The sequence below is a fragment of the Populus nigra genome, chromosome 5, assembly GCF_951802175.1.
Source record: "Populus nigra chromosome 5, ddPopNigr1.1, whole genome shotgun sequence".
Taxonomy (NCBI): Eukaryota; Viridiplantae; Streptophyta; class Magnoliopsida; order Malpighiales; family Salicaceae; genus Populus; species Populus nigra.
In genome coordinates, this window is record NC_084856.1 from 271,279 (window position 1) to 286,574 (window position 15,296).

General features: G+C 36.9%; 2 protein-coding genes and 1 long non-coding RNA gene across 8 annotated transcripts; 2 read left to right on the forward strand and 1 right to left on the reverse strand.

Moving 5' to 3' along the window:
• The first annotated feature begins 1,625 nt into the window (after positions 1-1,625).
• LOC133694048 (uncharacterized) lies at positions 1,626-7,231 on the forward strand. 6 transcript variants are annotated; one of them, XR_009842221.1, is made up of 5 exons: positions 1,626-1,810; positions 1,899-2,029; positions 2,341-3,286; positions 4,062-4,277; positions 6,527-7,231. It is a non-coding gene; the product is annotated as an uncharacterized LOC133694048 (long non-coding RNA). The 6 variants fall into 6 exon arrangements; XR_009842222.1 differs by having other exon boundaries at positions 2,348-3,286; XR_009842223.1 differs by having other exon boundaries at positions 1,958-2,029; positions 2,348-3,286.
• Positions 7,232-8,498: 1,267 nt separating this feature from the next.
• On the forward strand, positions 8,499-11,023 carry LOC133694151 (probable inorganic phosphate transporter 1-9). The gene is made up of 2 exons (XM_062115607.1): positions 8,499-9,292; positions 9,937-11,023. The coding sequence occupies exons 1-2, from the start codon at positions 8,595-8,597 to the stop codon at positions 10,820-10,822; spliced, it is 1,584 nt and encodes a 527-aa protein (XP_061971591.1). The 5' UTR covers positions 8,499-8,594; the 3' UTR covers positions 10,823-11,023.
• A 1,672-nt stretch (positions 11,024-12,695) lies between these two features.
• LOC133693404 (cysteine protease XCP2-like) lies at positions 12,696-14,268 on the reverse strand. The gene is made up of 4 exons (XM_062114616.1): positions 13,732-14,268; positions 13,413-13,648; positions 13,137-13,277; positions 12,696-13,049 (listed from the first exon to the last, which is right to left on the reverse strand). The coding sequence occupies exons 1-4, from the start codon at positions 14,243-14,245 to the stop codon at positions 12,834-12,836; spliced, it is 1,107 nt and encodes a 368-aa protein (XP_061970600.1). The 5' UTR covers positions 14,246-14,268; the 3' UTR covers positions 12,696-12,833.
• Positions 14,269-15,296: the final 1,028 nt, after the last annotated feature.

Here is a 15,296-nt window from a genome sequence, read left to right on the forward strand (position 1 = left end):
AACTACACAGAAATAAAAAATAAATAAATCATATTTGATGTTTTTACTAATTAAACATAAATGCAACCGCAGTACACTACTACACTGTGTTGACAAGAAGCAGCCATCTGTTCGTTTTTAATTGAGACACTGTTTGGCAACGCACGCGATGCATCATAGCCTAATTAAACGTAGATGCAGCCCCAAAATACATCACGTTTGCAAACGAGCACTAAAGAAATACAGGAAGCAGCCGGCGGATGTTCGTGCTTTTGGAAGGATGGATGCGGGGAGCCCGGGAAGATTCTCAATCTGGGATGCTCGGAATCGGGGTGAAGAACATGCATTGGAATCAGGGTGAAGAACATGCATTGGAATCTGGGATCTCTCGAATTTTAATTGCAAGTACATTTCTCGAGAAACTCTACACATCTTTCGATCCTGGTCATACTTGATCTTGCACCTTTTTTTGAATTGTTATAGCAGTGTAGTGCTCTTGGATCCCGACTATCAGTGTCCAAATGACAAACCACATTCTCAGCTCCGCAGACAAAAATTCTGCTAAAGCACATGATGTCTGTAATAAATAAAAAAATAAGCCACTTCTTACATGTTCGAAGATTTAGGGTTGACTAATAATATATTGAAATGCGGTTAAAACTGTATTTTATTTTAATTATAAGAATATTTTTGTTAATAATATATATATCTTAATTTTACATGGTTCTGATTTTTTTAAAAAAATATTAATTATAAAAAAATTATAATTTATATATTCTTTAAAACAATAATTTAAAAGCTGCCATAATTTCAAATACATAATTACTAGAAAAATTAGAGCCAATGAGAAAATTTCAATCCAATTTTTTTTTTTTGAAATAGTCTATTTGAACCAAACAAATCCTAACTAATCCTTTGAAATAGTTTTGAATCACACAAACCCAATTTGTGTAATTTTTTTTAAAAAAAACACATTTAAATTTTTGAATCCTTTGAATGTTTTTTTTTTAATATGGTTTATGGTCAATGTATTCAACAACATTGTCAATATTAGAGTGAGCATTATTAAAAAAAAATTCAAATTACATGAATTATTCCAATTAATTGATTAACCTAATTTTTAAAAAAATATTAGAGAAATATTTGGATAACTCAATGAGAAATCTTAGATTATCCTATAGAAGCTATAAGAAAAAAAAAACACATTAAAACATGCTTATTTTACACTAGTATTATTAAACTCAACTTATTTTGATAGGTTATACAATTGAATGATTTATTGATTTAACTTTTAATTCAATAAAAATTTAAATGAGAATTAACTCAATGTATTATATTAAAATTAAAAAGTATATTATTTTAAGTTTTTTAAAGAAACAATTCTGAAACAATATTATTTTAAATTTATTTAAACTGATCTTTGCAACTCATAACCTAAGTGGTCTAGGTTTAATAACTATTTCGTTTGCTAGCAGCCTAGAGCATGATGACAGGTCATCTGCCCTTGTCCTGGAAATGACAAGTCAGAGTAAGCTTGATAGACAGCCTGTCACCTAAAAAACAAAAACAACTACACGTCGTCTAATCATGAAAGTGCAATGACACCGAGTTATAATAGATAGCAGCTTCTTGAGGGGGGGGGGGGGGTTCTTTCAAAGGAACTGTTTTTGATGCTAGTGGAAACTGAAAATTCACCAAGCAAATGACTTGCTTGCTTTCAGTTGATTCAAACCCTAAATCCATGTTCAATGCAGCAGCCATAATGGTGGAGCTGTATCCATGAACATTCATCTCTGCAAACCAACATTTCTTGAACTGTGGTGTTGAAAAGGTAACACTATGCTCAAACTTGTTACTCTCTAATTTGTCCTTGTTTTTCATTTTGGAGGTTTAAAATGGAATATTTATGATCATTGTAGAATAACGGAGGTTCCCTTTCCTAAATGTTCTTTGAATTTTCATCTCTGCTTGTTGCTAGAGAGGAAGCAGTTTGACCCATTGAGAAAGAAGTCAGTTTGAGTTTAAAGTTTTGATTAAGGATCAATGTAAGGTATCATACATGAAGAGTTGGATTAAATTCATGCAAAGAAGGGCAATCATTTTGGATTTTTGTTCTTTCATAGCTCACAGATTCCTCAACCTAGACCTTTACTTCAATTGATTTCTTCAACAAACACTAAACTTTTGTTGATGTCAAAGACAGGGAAAAAGATCATGTTTTATGACAGTAGATATATGCTAATTGAGAAATTTTCTCTGATTTTTCTTTAAATTATTAAGAATTGAAAGCATACATACCATACCTGTTACTGTACTGCTACTATCTCACATTAATTAACCTCTCATTCCTGTGTTGATAAGTGCACAGAGTCTAGCTGTAAGAGAACCTTAGCTTGAAACATGGATGTCGAAGAGAAGAATGCTCCTTTTAGACGATTTGTCAATCCACCATCTGGTGACCAGCATCTCTTGCTTTACTTCATCATGAGCATTCTTGAGTCCTGATGTGTACTCTGATAACCCAGGATGTTCAGCAGCTCATGGAATAGCTAAAGGGTTACCACCATATACTTCAAACAAGCTGGGTGACTCATTTCTCCGTGTTTCTCAATTGGAGAGCTTGTATTACTGTCCTAAGAAATGCTCATCCTAGCCTGGTTTTGAATCCAAATATGTTGTGCTTTTATCTTAAAGGCAAGTTGCATTTGTCAGGCTCAGGGGCACTAGAGGACTGCAGGTGGTTCACAAGTTTTTTTTTACTTAAGAGTACTTGTGGTCATAGAAGGTACTCAGCAATCCATGAAATTTTGAAGGGGATTGTTCTTATTGAGAATCCAGATACATCTTACATGAGAAAAGAGGACCTGGAAAGGTTCAAATACTTATCTGGCATGGATAGTTTGAAGATTGATAATAAAGAAATGCCTATGCTATGAGCATGGATCCCAGAAAGGTGGAGAAGAAACTGAGCAAACACTCATGCCATTCAAGAGAAAATTGCGGGCACTATTTCTTCTAGACATGAGAAACCACCAGCAATGTTTCAACAGAAAACAAAAGGGGTCACCTTTGCAACCTTCCAGTGCCGGCACTGAAGAAAGCACTTTTGGGAGGAGCTGCAAATTGGATGAGTCCACCTTCTGTTGCTTTTCCTGAATTCGAAGATTATATCACAGATATATCTGTCATTTTGTCTGGCAGGGCAAGAAGGGGGTACCTGGACCACCAATCAGAATTGTCGATGTAGGCATTAGCAAAGCTGCATAATTTTTTCAAGTTGCTCTTCCTGTTGTGAGGATTGATTCTTGTATGTCTTTCTGCTGCCCCTCAATTTTCTTTGATGTATTCGTGCTCTTCTACAATCAGTGCTGTGCTAATTGTTTTGCCTATTGTTGTCGAGCATGCAACAAGGAAACTCTAATGTTCTTGGGAGTTGGGACATACTGCATGCAAAAATTAGCATATTAAGCGAAAAGCAGATCATGTCCCCATCTCTTTGTTGTTCTCATTTTCTCAAAAACTGCAGCCATTTTGCTTGAGTTGTTGCTTTCCTAGCAATCTTTTTCAGAACATAATGTGCTCTTTCCTTTAACAGATTGGTTTTTTTTTTATTTATTTATTTGAAAGGACCTCTATCGCACCTACGTCAGAGCCAAAACTCAGTTAACAATGCTCAAATATATTATGGTAGATGAGATTCAAGCTCTTAACTCGATGAGGGAGTGTTCTATAAAGAGTTTAACAATGCTCTAATTTGTTTTTAGTACCAAATTACCAACAATTAATTATTCATTTTGATAGCTAAAAATAGCAAATTAAGTCGGATTGTGCATGTCTTCCTGAAAAAAGGAAACAAATTGAATTATCTCTTGCTCGAGTGTTTTTTTGGTAAGGAAATTGTCCTTGCTAGCAAAACATGGCATCATTCAAGAACTTCACAATTAAATGAAATCTAAGAAATTTTATTGTTACTAAAAAACTTATTAGAAATTATGATAATTACATTGAATGAATTCATCTTGTGATGTGTCCATTTATATTAGCCAACTTTATTTATGTATTTATTTTTATCAACATATTAGGCAATTCCAGCACGACAACCTTTCATCGTTAAACTCGAAGACAGCAGGGCCACAATTTGACGTGGCATCCTTCTAACTGGTGGTTCACGGCCATGTATAATAACCATGTTGAAAGTGAAGAGGACCGACCAAAGCACTCCCACCAAACTGCACAGTGACAACACCAACTCAACAGTCACAGACCTCTGCTGTCCACCGTCGTCGACTATCTTAAAGGTAAAGTTTCCGGCTACAGCAAGGAATAAAAATTAATTCTTCAATTCCATTGTTTTGTTTGGAATGATAAATTGATGTTCATGGACTGATTTGGTGTAAAAATGGCTACCATTTTTACATTTTCTGTTGGTTAATGCGACAGGAAGGAACAGACACTAGACTTGGCCTTAGCTAAAAGACCTAGAAAAGCATCTTGCCCATAGATTTTCTTTTCTTTTCTTTTCTTAGTGAAAAGCCATCGTTTTTTATATATATGAGCTTGCCTCTGGTCGCTTAATTATCTATATGTGTCATGCATGATAAGTGCATTGGAGCTTTTTATTTATATAAGCTGAATTCGGTTATGTTTATTTTTTCATGGCTCAATTGATGTAGACAGAGATTATGATAGGTGTTGAAACACTGTAATCTTATTGGTATTATGGTTCTTTAATTAATGGATAAATTAGAACATGAAAGGAAGATTTAGAGAAAGAGGGAAATAGTGATTATGAATGTAGTTTGCTTAGAAGTGGAATCATTGCTTAGTTAATTCCATGAGATTTTATTCAAAGTTTTCTATAATTTGATTAATGGAAGTCATTTGGTTATCCATTCTTTAATTATGTCTCTTCGGATGTAAATTAGGGTTTCTTTCACAATTGTTCGGTTTTTCAGTTTTGTTCTTATGTCTAACTATGCAAAAAGAACTCCTATTTTTGCCTTTCTTCCATAATCTGCGTTGTTTTCTAAATTAAGATATACTTATTCAGCTACCATCTAAAATAAGATTCTTTGATGAGTTCATAACTGAACATGCTATTTTGCTGTCTCTATTTATTCTGCGTTTATTAGATGCTCTGACATTTTGCAATTTCCGAATAATGACACAAGTCCCATCGGTGTAGCTTCTTCCTTATTTTATCCATTCCTATTTCAACTAGTTTACATTTGTTTTATCGTGGCAGCATTAGCATTCTTTTTGTGATAATTGTGTTGTTTGACTTTACTTAATGCTTTGGCAAACTTTTTGAAACATATCTTCTGCTATTTCATTCAATGCCCGACACAGAAAAAAACGGCGAATGTTTTATTGAAACGACCCATCAGTTGAATTTAGTACCGAGGTGTCATTTTCATGGGCAAGGTATTTCAGCTGTATATTTGTGATTGGGTTGGTTCTAGTGGAAGTGTCTTTGATTTTCTCTTCCATTCTTCCTCAGTAATCTATATCTTTTAGCATGGCTTATAGGAAACATAAGAAACCTGCGTCACATGCAATTTTTGCAATATTCACTGTAATCTTCAGGCCTCAAGTTCTGATTATCTGATGATTATCTTTGAGTGCCTATGTTGGTCATCTTCTACGATATTGTCATCTGAATACCATGCTCCCAAAATAACAAATAGATTTGAAAATCTTATTGCTTGGGCTTATGGGACGTCCCCATCAGTGGAGCTATGGCTTTCATTTCGTGTTTGTTCCAAATTGCATCGTGAGCCAGCACTAGCTGAACCACACAGTGCAAAGTTTGGACCTTCATCATTCTTCTTTTATCATCACCAGCACTAGCTGAACCACACAGTGCAAAGTTTGGACCGTCACCATTCTTCTTTTATCACGGCTCTTACTCCAAGGGTTTGCTTGGGAATTGGCTGTCTGTTAAAACTGGAAATACTTGTGGCTCTATAATGTTCCTTTGTATAGGGAAAAATATTCCGAGGGCTAGATGTTTAAATATGGGACAGCCATTCTGGAGCTAGATTTTTCTTATGGATTCAAGATTTCCTTTAGTGACTGAATTGTAAAAAGGTTGACCTTTCACTTGTTATCTACGCTCAGAAATTTCAGATATAAATATCCTCGTGCATGTCTGTGTTTCTTTTTGGTTCCCTATGCTCTTTTTTCCTGAGTCTTGGCAACACTTTAGGAAGTAAATCATTTTCCTGAACCTTTGCCTTTATACCTCCCCCTTTAAGCTAAAATTACTTATTCGATCCAAGAAAATTATTTTGTTGTATCCAGACTTGGGACAAATTTTGCATCATTTTAGGTTACTTGGCCTGCTAGTAAGTGCTACCAGAAGCACCAAGCTACATATAAATGATGCAAGTTTTTAAATATTTAATTGTTGTCCTTTTTTGTACATGTATTTGTCCAAATAAAAAACATTTGCATGAAAGCGTAGTTGGAATTTCTGGCAGCCTGGGTCGCTGTTTACAATGATTATAGAGTTAATATGTGGATATTGAGAACTCGAGTGTTGCAGGAATTTACTTGGGCAGCATGGATGCTTCTGGTTCTGCTAACCAACCAAAAATGATGCAATTGGTGACTGTAAATGGAACTGTGAAGCGAAGTGGTGCTGGACCATCCATTTGTCTTGTCGACTTTGGCATCAATGAAAATGCTTAGTTTTTCCGTGTTGTATTGCCTGGGATGCGGAGAAATGAGTAAGTTTCTAACCTCAAATGTTGAGTAGCACTGGCTTATGCTGAGGCTTAAAGCGTTGAAGAATGGCTGCTGTTGTGATATAGCAGTTTACCCAGCCCATTATACTCGTCTTTGCAGTTGCAGGTAATTTATCATGTGATATTGAACGTGATGGGACTGTTCACATAAAAGGTGTGGCAACCATTGATGCTGGAATTCTGAAAGATTCACCAAGAGTCTTCCATACGAGTGTCCAGCAACATGCCCTCCGGGGCCATTCACCATTTCTTTTAAACTGCTCGGGGGACAGTTGACCCTCGACTCTTCTCCGCCCATTTCTGGAAAGATCAACGGTAATGAAATACAGAGTACCAACTCTTTCATCAAACTAGGTTCCACCTCTGTGGGCTTTTTATCTGGAGCTTAATTGCACTATCCATGAACCGATGTAAACATAACCAGCACGCTGTAAATCAGTAGGCTTGCTGAAAAAACTAAAAAAGAAAATAAGAAACATCTGAAGCAGGGCCATCTCTCACAATTAGCTGCGGAATGCACGACTAATCTAGCAAAAATTTGTGCTGTGCATGTAAATCAAACGGATCGTTACATCATCAATCATTACCAAACTTGATTCTTTCACTTTCCTTCAACGTATCTTACCTTCGGCTCTACCATAAACCCACTGGTTTTGAATCTGTTTTTCAATATTGAGATTAATCAACCTCAACAAAAATATATTTTTTAACTTGTTGGTCCAGGTATTTGAAATGAATTTACCTTGTTAGTCAGCTTCAAAACTGAAAACGTGAACGCACACAACAATTAAATTTCCAATTCCTTAGATGCTGACTCGCCAGAAGCTGGAACTTCCCCCTCAAGTCCAGGATGGAATTTCCTTGAAGATTCCTACCCCGCCAGTATTTTAATCAATAAAAGACAAGAAGAAACTGATGAATAAATTGTTAATCAATCGAAGACAAGAAGTCAATGATGTTCATCAGCGCAGGCTGAGTACAAAGAAGGGCCACCATCTGAGGCCTACGAACCACTCAAGTTGCACGCGGATTTCTTCGGACATCATTCACTTGTCCCTCATGATTATTGGGATGATATCTAATTTTATCAAAAAAATATATATTTTAAAAAAACCCGTACAGAATCAGTAAAGGGAACCAGACAAAAAAAACCATCAACAACGTAAATTAAAAACACATCCCATGTCCAATAATCCCTTGAGATCCCTCACCACCCAATGGCTCGTGTAACTCATCACATATAGAAACATCAGCGAAAGTTAATAGTAAGTCATCTTATTCGCATCTTCATGGAATCATAGACTGGCTCTCCCTCCAGAATATACAACTAATTCAGTCAAAAGTCTACTCTTTGATGTGATCCCACCATCTCTGTCCCCCGGGAAATTGCATGACATGGTTCCTCAGATTTATTAGCCACTCCCCTTGAAAAATCTTGTGTTATTAGTATACCTATATTTTGGGTTAATTGTGTATTTGGTCCCCATACTCTTACTTTTGTGTTATTTTGGTCATTCTATTATACTTTCTTCTGACATCATTCCCCAACTAGCCGACTCCTCATTTGAACCAAATAATGGTATGATGATTTAACGCTGTCATTAGAAGCTTTGATGATTGTTGACTGAAGGACCGTGTCAGTACTTAAAGACAAAGATAAGAGGGATTAAAGTGAGAAAGGTTAAGCTTTGAGGGACCAAATTAAAATTTAATCCAGAAGATTTTTATATATAAATCCTATTCTTTACAGTTAAGTACTCCTATCCAAACTCACTGTAACAACCGAGACTACACTAGAGAGTCTCTTTCTATTTCCTTTGTTCCTCATTCTTTCCTGTTCCACCCTTGATTTGAAGCTCTTTAACAATGGGGTTAAGAGTACTTTCTGCCCTTGATGCAGCAAAAATACAGTATTATCACTTCAAAGCCATAATAATAGCAGGCATGGGCCTCTTCACTGATGCCTATGATCTCTTTTGCATCCCTCCAATCATGAAACTTCTTGGCCGTGTATACTACGAGGACAATCCTCATGACAAATACCAAATCCCACAAGTTGTGCTTGCTACCATGTTAGGCACAGTCCTGCTTGGTACAGTGATTGGTCAACTTGTATTTGGTATACTTGGTGACCGAATGGGAAGGCGCCGCGTATACGGTATCTCACTGATGCTCATGGTCCTCAGCTCGGTTGGGTGTGGTTTCTCCATTTGCAGGACCAAAACCTGCGTTCTTGTCAGTTTGGGGTTTTTCAGGTTTTTTCTGGGACTTGGGATTGGTGGAGACTACCCTTTGTCAGCTACAATCATGTCTGAATTTGCCAATAAGAATACACGAGGCGCTTTCATAGCGGCTGTGTTTTCTATGCAAGGGCTTGGAATTTTGGCTAGTTCCATGGTGACTATGGTGGTGTCTAAGACTTTTGAGGCTGCTGCTTCCAAGAAATTGTCAAATGATCATACACCAGAAGATGCTGACATTGCTTGGAGGTTGATTCTGATGCTTGGTGCTGTTCCTGCTGGACTCACTTATTATTGGCGCATGATGATGCCTGAAACGGCCAGGTACACTATATATAGATATATTAAAAAGAACTTCCTTGTTTTTACCTAAAATGTCTGATATTTTAAAATTTTCCTTGTCATTAAGGGAATGATTTTGAGCATTTTGGTATAAAATTATTTTTTTTTAATATTTTCTAAAATATAAAGATCATTCACAGTATTTGAGGGAGGAGTATTGAAATTTATCTATATTTTTTCTCATTGGTATTATTATAGTTTAGATCACTGGATTATACCTTGTCACTAGTTTTTGTTGATTTCAATCCGTCGTTGGTTGCTATAAGTTCGGCTTTGTTGACTTCTATATGTAGCTAGGATTGGTTAAGGAGACTACAGATTGTATGCGGAGCCTCCTTAAGTTGACCAAATGGAAAATTTATTTTTGATTTTCTATATCCATGGTAAATTATATATGATCTCTGCATGCACCACCAACGATTAGGAAATTATATATGATCATCATTTTGCTAAACAAAGATTAAAGATCAATTAGCTAGCGTTGATTCTTTCCCGGTTGACTGAGAAAAATGGAGTCAAGCAAGCAAGTTAATTTAATTTGCGCACAATTAATTTATTGTCTTGCGATTTGGACTACTTGGTTTTCTGAAGATGACAGCAGCTATATTTTTCATACGATGGTGCAGGTACACAGCTTTGGTGGAGAATAATGCCTTGCAAGCAGCCAAGGACATGGAGAAGGTCTTGGATGTTTCAATTTTCCAAATAGCAGAAGATGGTCCCATGCAGCAGCCACAAAATCCATCATCTTATCCTCTAATCTCGATGCAGTTCCTCCGTGTCCATGGCATTGATCTCTTCTCCTGTGCCACCACATGGTTACTTCTTGACATTGCTTTTTATAGCAGTAGCCTCTTCCAGTCCCAGATTTACAGGAATAATCTTGACTTGCAAGACACAAATGTTTATAATGAAGCTTTCAAAGTTGCTTTCTTCCAAACCATGGTAGCAATTGCTGCTACAATTCCAGGGTATTGGTTCACAGTCTATTTTATTGATCGCATCGGAAGAAAAAAAATCCAAATGATGGGGTTTCTCTGCATGGGTATAGTGTATTTTGCAATAGGGATACCATACCATTACTGGGGTACAAATAAAAATAAAGGTTTCCTAGTCCTTTATGGTCTTACATTCTTCTTTGCAAATTTTGGACCCAACACTACAACTTTCATCGTGCCAGCAGAACTTTTTCCAGCTAGATTTAGATCAACATGCCATGGAATTTCTGGGGCAATGGGGAAGGTGGGTGCTTTCTTTGGGACATTAGGATTTCTGTGGGCTACAAAAAATAATGATCCAAGAATCAAAGCAATGAGAATTGCTTTAGTGAGTTTGGGTGGGATTTGTCTCTTGGGAATGGCTGTGACATACATGTTCACGAGAGAAACTAATGGAAGATCATTAGAGGAGAATGAGAAGGAGAAGGACAGTGAGCTGTGCTTCTTCAGATGTTCGATGGATGCTGATCGCCATCCAAAGACTTCTGTCCCTGAAGAAGAGATTGCTTTGTGAAGAACTAAATACACACACTGTTTTCTGGACAAGAAAATCTAGATAGATCTGCTACGATTTCTTCTCTTCTCTTCTTTGTTATTCCACCCTCGAAGCACTAGATTTTAGCTGGTGTCCTGTCAGATGATTGAACTCTAAAACTCTCAGAAATATTTATATGTAAATATTTAATGATAAATTAGTACTATTACTTCTCTATCATTTTAAAATAGTGTTTAATTATTCTAAATTTTCCATGTTTTTTGACCAAATTTTAGCTTAAATCGGGTTTTACTTCAAAAGGATGCCATTTTAGTTAATTTATAAAAAAAATCATAGTTTGGGCTGACTCATAAATCAGTAAATTAATTCACCCAGCCCGTGATTTTGAACTCCAGCTAGGTCGGGTCTTGTTACTATAATTTCTACATATGCAATTGCATTACTTACTTTTCCAACAGTACAATATACACTTCATCAAGAACCCAAAACTGTAGTGGTTATCTAGTAATTCATGAACACAAAAGATGCCCATACACAAGCTTGGCTTGCCATAATACCAAGCATGGTCAAGCTACAAAACAAGGGACCAAGATAGAGTAGACAAAATTACATCCAAGCTGAGCAGTCAAGGAATATATGCTAGCCAGTAAGGCAAACCAAGATTGAACGTTTCTATGCTGATTCAGTCGTCCCAAATCTGAAGTTATGAGTTGAAGAACAACTAGATATTATCCAAGCGTCGCCTCTAATGGGCAAAGATGATTTAATACTGCAGCAATGGTATGCAAATTCATACCTAATTCAGCATGTCTTTTCCTCATCACTTCCCCAACACAACCCTTGACGTCTACAAGGAAAGAGAAGGTTGAGTACTCAAGGTCCATTTTGTTACCGTCACCTTGATGTAATTGAAGTGATTAAACTTGGATGACTAATTAAGATAAAAACACTCATGAAGTCTTAGGAAATTCCCAGCGTTGTCTTGACTTTTTGGAGTAGAGATATCTCTCTTGGTTTGATTTGTAGCTTCTTTCCCAGAAGTGGTGCGTGGTTGGGGGGAGCTTAAACTTTGCACACTTTTCATGAATTGAAACTGGACAGTCAATCACACAACAAACCAACAATTGCCTCCTGTGATTCATTGTCAAGTTCTTAGCAGTTTTAAGTTAATTAAAACAGAAGGAATTGAATAAAAATTATTTAAACAGTTGATTTTTGAGACGGTGTGGATGGATTGTGGGCAGGACAGACAAATGGGAGTGAGAGAAGAAAAGAACAGAACAGAACAGAACAAAAAGGGTTTTTGATGTAGGTGGGTCTGATGAGTCTCATAGTTCTAAATAGTCAGTTGTGTACAAGTAGATCATGCAGAAAGCTTAACAGACTTTCAGTGGAACAGAGCTGAGCTAAATCTTGATAACGATTTCAATTATTACAAGATGGGAAGAACCTTAGAAAATCAAGGAGGGAAACTGTTCATAACCTCACCGGAGGGATTTCGCTACTAATTTGCCAAACTTTGATGACGATTTCAATAATATCAATGATTGTTTTTCGCTAGCGCTGATGGAAGTTGTGGTTGACAAGGGAAAGATGCAGAAAATGCTGTAAATCCTGGTGACCAAGATAAAAAAGCAAGATGCGATGGTGATCAGGTCACCGTTAGCTTCCGTGGTAGTGGTTGCGGCGATGGAGATGGAGGTGGCTGTGGTGGTGATGAACTAAGGGAAGTACTGCAAGCTATAGCTGTGCTTATTATCATCATGGGGTTTTCATCCTCATTTGTAAGCCTACAATAATTTGATGAACGTGATAGATAGCCAGAATGGAGTTAAGGAAGCTGTAACAGAACATGGGGATGCTAATAGTTTTTGTAGGGGCATGCAGGTAGTAGCAGAGAAAACATGAGCTTGAGTGGACATGAAATTAGAAAATCAATTATTACAAGACATCATCATCCCCATGACATCCAGATTTCAGAAATAGTAAATAATAAGGGGAAAAACACAAATTTAGGACATTTAGCATGTCACTTCTTCTTGGTGGGATAAGAAGCCATCTTGTTGATTCCACAAAGTCCTGCGGGCTTGCCAGTGTTTCTCTTCATCCTTATGAAACCCTTTTCTCCCCATTTAGATCCCCAAGAGTTTTTAACTACGATGAAGTCCAAGCCCTTGGCTGATCCATATCCAACGGCTGCCACTCCATGATCTAGCTCGGTTCCACAATGACCATCAAAAACACCCTGCATCAACAAATCAATTTAGACTACCATTCAAAATGAAAGACATATAGCTAGTCGCGCGCGTGTGTGTAGTGAATGTTGACCTACCCCGCTGTAAAACTGGAAGTCTCTGCCAGAAGCATCAATGGCCACACTGAGGGGCTGGTTTGCAAGTGCCTTCAATAGGTTTTCTTCACTGTTTTGTGGCACATCATGGTATCCACTAATGGTTACTACCTCTGATTCTGCCTGCGAGAACAATGACAAACTAAAATTAAACCAAAAGGAGAACGAGCATGGCCTGGATCAGTATGATATTGGAGGCCTTTGGGAATATTGTTGGGGTCGATTTTTTTGTTTTGTTAATGGGCGGCATCATTATACCTTTCTCATCTCACAAGTGCCCTCTTCCATGATGTATGGGTAATCTTCCTCCTTGTGGAGTCCACCGTTGGAGATTATGTAAGCAAATGCATAATCCATAAGTCCTCCATTGCATCCATTGTTATATGTAGTATCACAATCGACCAACTCTTGCTCAGAGAGGGATGTCAAATTTCCAGTAACAATCTGATTTATACCTTCTACTGCTGCCACTGTTGAAAAGGCCCAGCAGCTACCTGCATAAATGCAAATACTTTCACCCACCATGACTATTTTTGCAAGTAAACAAGATAGAGATGGAGGAGCATAGGACACTTACCACATGAACCTTGGTTCTTGACATCAGTAACAGCTCCTTTCTTTCTCCAATCCACTGACTTTGGGATGCTCGAGACATCCTTGTATGTGAATTCCTCAGAGCATTCTCTTCTGTTAGACAAGTCAACATTCAAGCCAAGATACTTGTTTTTGAACTCTTCATGGCTCAAATCAGCGAACTCATTCAATCCAAGCCAGTAGTTAACAACCTTCTTATTAGTCTCGTCAATGTGGAACAAATTATCTTTGAAAATCTCAAATCTGTGCCATTTTTCTTCAATACTCTCATAAATCTTCTGGTGTTTTGATATCCATGATTCAAAGAGATCAATGATCTTATCCCTAGACGTCAAGTCTTCTGGGGCATAGCCTACAATTGAGAAATCACGAGCTAAACAAGAAGATGAAAAGAATAACATGAGAGACAACGCAAGAATCAAAGAAAGTGCGGGGAGAGCCATTTGAGCTGTTTGAATTTGAGAACGAGAAAAATTGTTGAGTGGAAGGATGGACATGAAGGAAGGGGAGGGGTGGTATATATAGGTTATGCCCTTTGGTGTATCCGGCATGTGTTGCTTCAAGTAAAGTGTTTGGATTGTTTACTTTCTGAATACTGAGACTTAAAGATTGGTTCTTTTGATTGCTTTCAATCTCAGCATACGATATCACATATATACGTGTATGTATATGTATGTATGTATGTATCATGAATGAACAATTTTTTTAAAAAAACAAATAAATTTGGTTAGTATCCGAAATGCAAAAAATAAATATAAAAAGAACAAAACGCTTTTGGTTAAAGAAATGAAAATGAAAATAAAAATATAAAAATAAATTTGTTTTTTCTGAGATAGTTTTATAATGAATTTTTGTTCTTTCAAGATAAAGAACAAAGAAAAAGAAAAACATGAAAACATGGATTTGTTATTTCAACTATTTTGTCCTTTTTATCTCGATCGGTATATTTATCAAAAGCTACCTAAAAAACATAAAAACCCTAATAGACTAACGATCACTTGAATTTGAAATAAAGCAATGAGGGTTTTTTATTTATTTATTTTAGTAATATATAATAAGAGGTGAAGACCGTTGCTTAAAGGTCACGTGTAATATTTCGTGTAAATGTAACTTGCTATGTAGGTGCTAGTTCTTATTAACCATCTACGATGAGAAAATTATGAAGAAAAAAAAGATCAGACCTCCTCGTCGAAGACAGTCATCTTGCCCTCACAGTAGCAGATATTGGTATGGAAATGGGCTAGAGCCCATAGTCCAGCAACGTCTCGATGTTGGTCCATCACTGAGCATAGGCCTGCCAGCGCTGTTATAATTTAAAGCCTCTGTGCCTGCATGGATGCATTATGAAACTCAGACTGATTTCTTGACAGTCCTTTTTCTCTAATTGCATGTCCTTCGGATACCCTTCTTCCATTTATCAACTTTCATTCAATAACACGACAATAATCCCAGTGAGCTGTTGTTTTCTGTATAACGACAATTATGTGATCCAATTTGAGCCTGATTTTAAAGGCCGAGGCTTACGAAATATGTAAGAGCCGAGGGGGC